This window comes from Charadrius vociferus, unplaced genomic scaffold (assembly GCF_000708025.1).
Source record: "Charadrius vociferus isolate BGI_N301 unplaced genomic scaffold, ASM70802v2 scaffold66, whole genome shotgun sequence".
Lineage (NCBI taxonomy): Eukaryota > Metazoa > Chordata > Aves > Charadriiformes > Charadriidae > Charadrius > Charadrius vociferus.
Genome location: NW_009648654.1, coordinates 96,775 through 101,475, shown reverse-complemented (window position 1 = coordinate 101,475; position 4,701 = coordinate 96,775). Strand labels below are relative to the sequence as shown.

General features: G+C 35.7%; 1 protein-coding gene across 1 annotated transcript in view; it reads right to left on the bottom strand.

Moving 5' to 3' along the window:
• Positions 1 to 3,960, bottom strand: part of APIP (APAF1 interacting protein) — a 12,043-nt gene extending 8,083 nt beyond the window's left edge. Inside the window, exons 1-2 of the mRNA XM_009886445.1 lie at positions 3,860 to 3,960; positions 763 to 785 (exon numbers count right to left, since the gene is read on the bottom strand). Of these exons, the coding sequence (XP_009884747.1) occupies positions 763 to 785; positions 3,860 to 3,863 (27 nt within the window). The 5' untranslated portion in view covers positions 3,864 to 3,960. The remainder of the gene's footprint in view (positions 1 to 762; positions 786 to 3,859) is intronic.
• Positions 3,961 to 4,701: the final 741 nt, after the last annotated feature.

Here is a 4,701-nt window from a genome sequence, read left to right as displayed (position 1 = left end):
ATACAGTTGCAAGAGTTTTCCTTACTCAATGTGCTGCTACTGTTAGCAAAGAACAGACCATCATGGTCTTGCCACATTATGCCTTTGCCTGATTTACTTGCTAACATCCCCAGTGAGCCCTGCTGTGAAATCCCAAGTTTCTATCAGTGAAGAGATTCCTTTCAATTCTCATTGTATTTACCCTGAGATCTAGAAAACAACAAATCCTTTCCACATATTATTCTATTCTGGGGGAGTTCTTGCTGTCATAAAATAGTTATCATTTACCATTCTCCTCTCCACTTATATTTTGGGGTTTTTTTGGAAAGGAGACAGATAGACAAAGTCACTTTTTCATGGGGAGAGCCCATCTATTCACTGAGAATAACAAGACAAAGATTTGTAATCACTCAAATGCAAATATAGATTAAGTGTTAATGCTTAATTATGCATGTGCCACAGTAACTTGAAGTTGTAGCCAGACAGCTATAAAGCCATTCAAGCTTGACAAAGAATAAACTTGGGCTTCAGCAATGTTCAAATCTCAGTCTTCTGTGTCAATTTAAAGCAAAGAGATCATCAAGACTAATCTATACTGGCCACTGAAACATACGTTGGCTTGCTATGCTAGTGCAGTACCAGGCAAAATCCTCAGTTGTTTCAATAAGGCAATCAATAGCATAACAAGTTTCTAACTTTACATAAGGAAAAAGGAAACTCTAAACAGAGGTACTTTCATCCATCTCACGATGAGCTCTGAGGTAAAAATAGAGTTCAATGTACCTGTATTCTTTCCTTTTGGACTCCTGAAGGAGCGATGTAGATTTCATTCCTAAGAAAAGTTACAGACAGGGAAAATCAATACGCATCGTGTTCTCCAACTGCACGGGCATTAGAAGTCTCAATCGTCTGAGAAGGAAATAGCAAAGCTAATCCCTCACAATTTAACAACTTTGTTGCTCCTTCCATAGATTGACATATAGATGGTTTTCAAAATACAATCAAATCATACAAGGGGATATGAAATCTCTGACTTGTAGGGGTACAAAACCATGCTTTTAACTTGACAAAAGATCTGAAACACAGGTAGGAAGTGCAGCCTTATTTTTCCTACAAAGAAAAACACACAGCCTCCCTCTGCAATAATTCCAGACTCATATCCCCAAAATTCAGAATAAAAATGGAACACGAAATATTGCAAGCTGATACTGATCTATGACAAAACAGCTGATAAGACTGTTACTTAAAAATCCACTGACTATCTATAAACAATATTATCTATAATATTCTACAATGTAAATACTTTTGGGTTTTGTTATAACTGTGTTAAAAACATGTAAACACATTTTTAATGCATTTGTATATTTATTTGTATCGATAAAAATACAACACTAATTCAATGCAACTAAATGACTGAAATTCAAGTAGAAGTACATCACTTCTTGCAAGGTTTATGTGAACAAAGACTATAAAAATTGATTTAAACTAAAATTACTTTAATATAGTATCTGAAATATTTTCAAAAATAGCAAAAAAAAAAAAAAATCAGATTATCTCTCTCAATTGAAATCACTATTCGGTTTCATCAGTAACATACTAAATCTAGGAGCACAGAGACATCTAGTGAATAATTAGTCAAGTTACAGGTACATTCCCTAAGGACCACAAGATATTTATATTTCTGGACAAGAGCACTCAGAAGAGCAATGGAACTGGTGAAGGGTCTAGAACAAGTTTTACGAGGAATAGCTAAGGGAACTGGGCTTGTTCAGTCTGGATAAAAAACAGGCTCAGGTGAGACCTTGCTGTTCTCTACAACTACCCGAAAGGAGGATGTAGCAAGGTGGGTGTTGGCCTTTTCTTTGAAGTAGCAAGTGATATGCCGAGAGGAAATGGCCTCAAGTTGCGCCAGGGGTGGTTTAGATTGGATATTAGGAAAAATTTCTTCACTGAAAGGGTTGGCAAGCATTGGAACAGGCTGCCCAGGGAAGTGGTTGAGTCACCATCCCTGGAGGGATTTTAAGGATGTTTAGGCATGGTGCTTAAGCACATGGTTTAGTGGTGAACTTAGCACTTTATAGTTGGATTCGATGATCTTAAGGGTCTTTTCCAATTCTTCATAGTGGTAGAATGGCTGTGAAGCACATCAGATATCCGATGTGCACATTGTGATATCTGTAATTTTTAACATTCATGAATTAACACTGCCAACATTGCATTAATTTAGTCTTAATTCCTTTGCATAAGCAAGGTGATTGAGAGCACAACTGATCAAGAAATCAAGTGGTAATTTGGTTACTAATGAAAGACATGCTTTTTTTCTTAAAACATTTTTTTTATTTTTTAGAAATTAATCACAAAGGAAAAATCTGATGATGAAATACAGCCTTTGAAATATAGGACACCTGACAAAGAATTCGAGATCCATTTTTAATATGCTATCCCATGTCCAAATTGGCATTTTTATTCTGACTAGTTAATATTAACTGCAGAGTGAGTAATGCTGATTAGGATTAGCTTGTAAGACCAGTTAGAATTTAAATTAAATTTCAGTTGTTCTTTCAGTATTTCCTATGTAACAATGCTAAGCTAGTCTGATCTCTGCCTCATAGCTATTAATTTTGAAACATAGCTACTGTTACTGTAGCTATAAAAGAGTACAGCCATATATATTACTATTCCTAGACCACGTACAACATTGGTACCAACTCAAATATGTATTTTGGTGTAGTCTGAGCAGCCAAGTTACAGAACTGCTGAGGAAAATTGTGCTACTATATTAGTATTCTCTGTTGACACCATTTGAGTCAACAGAGAATGTTGTGGTGTTGACAGCACAACCAACATGAATCACACTGAAATGATGATGAAAATAGGCTACATTTAGCTACTGATGAGAAATTAGTGCTAGACAGATCTTTCCATAGATGAAGAACTTGAAAAACAAAAATTAACCCTCTTACCATCCCTCTCATTATTATTATTGCTGTTGCTTTGCTTGTATAATCATGCAGCAGAGTGAAATGACCTGCACAAAGCCATTAGAACAGCACAAATACTAGCATTTAGAGCCTTTACTTAATATATATATATATTTCATATATTTGAATAGCAATGGCAATTTGTGTCTGCATGCAAGTGTATGTCAGAAAAATGAGTGGTCAGACACTTTTGTGTGTCACAACACCCTGTGACTGGGGACAGAATTGCAGGCACCGTGCAAGGCACTTTGCAGAATAAGGACTTCTCTTTTTTCAGTGGCCACTGAGTGGAGCTCTGTCTCCATTAAAGGCTTGGAAAGCATGAATAAGGGGAGACGAGGAAATTAAAAGGCAAAGTCATGCTCCTTAGTAGTGGATAGACACCAAAAATTGTTTTGCTGTTACCTGTTGTGCTTTAATTAAGAATATCTCTTTAGAAATTATCTCAGTAGAACAGTAATTTCCTTCCTAAAGGAAATCTCTTGCCTGCAAAATATCTAGGGTGGGATTCAGCTCATGTCATCTAACCACAGGCATTTGAAAGCCGTGTGCCTGGTGTAACGCATTCTAAATTCCATAGTAAATAAAATTAAAAAGAGGGAATACATTATTCCTTAAATACAATTCATCTACCTAAACAAAGATAGGAAAAGGAAAGAAAAAAGTCACTCTCTGAAGCTGTCTCTCTCCATTGAAGGGACTGTAATAATTAATTCAGACTAGCCATCTCAATTCCATATGGTTAAATCTGGTGTACTGTTCATTTCTCCCTCTACCTTCTTGCTCACTCTTGACTTTCAAACATTTTTCATGGAACTGAAATACCCTCACCAACTACTAAACACAGCCACCCTCTCTCTCTCTAATCATCACATACTTTCTCTTCCACCTTTACTTACCCATGTTTCACGCTGATTCCTCCACCACTTCCTGTCACCCAGCCTAAACCATAAAACAGTCGACAAAGCTCTGGGATAAGATTTCTTGGATGTAACTTCTCCTAAAAATAAATTAAATAAATAAATTAAAAAACATCAGGAACATCACAAACCTAAAAAGGTCAATTCTGAAATTGAGTTTAAAGGGGTAGTACTTTCATACTGCAGTACAACAGCCTAATTTATGCTTATGAACTTCAGTTAGAAAATGACTGTGTGTTTGCACAGTGACCTTTACGCTTTGCAAGGGCCTTTCGCATCTTGAAACGAACAAGCAAAACCCCTAAATAAAGTGCATGTCTCATTATCCTTCACAGGAAAGGTCTCATCTCAAATTTATTCGAGTGCAGTGGCCCACAGTGAGATTAAGTCATAGACTATTGCCATAAAAAAAGAAAAATAAATGCATCTAACATTATCCATTTTGAAAAGCTCAACTAATAACTTCCCATTGATTCAGTTTTCTGTAGGTTTATTTTGCTTGATTTACAAATTTCAGAAAACACAGGCAATTCGTTTAATGAACTTCACATTCCCATATTTTTACAGTGTGAGGTTACCTCACATGCCTTATTTTAATACTTCTGAAAGAAGAAAAAAAGTTCTTAAATTTTTCCATATTCCCTTATTCATTACATCAATAAATATATCTATATCTATCTATTAATTCAAAGGTATCTGTAGTGTCAGAGATTCATTCATAGTTAATCTAAAACAGGATGGCTTTACAGTACAAGCCAAAACTATTTCTTGGAAATCCTAAACATGACTCTGCAATGAACATATAAAACTAAGAAAGTTGT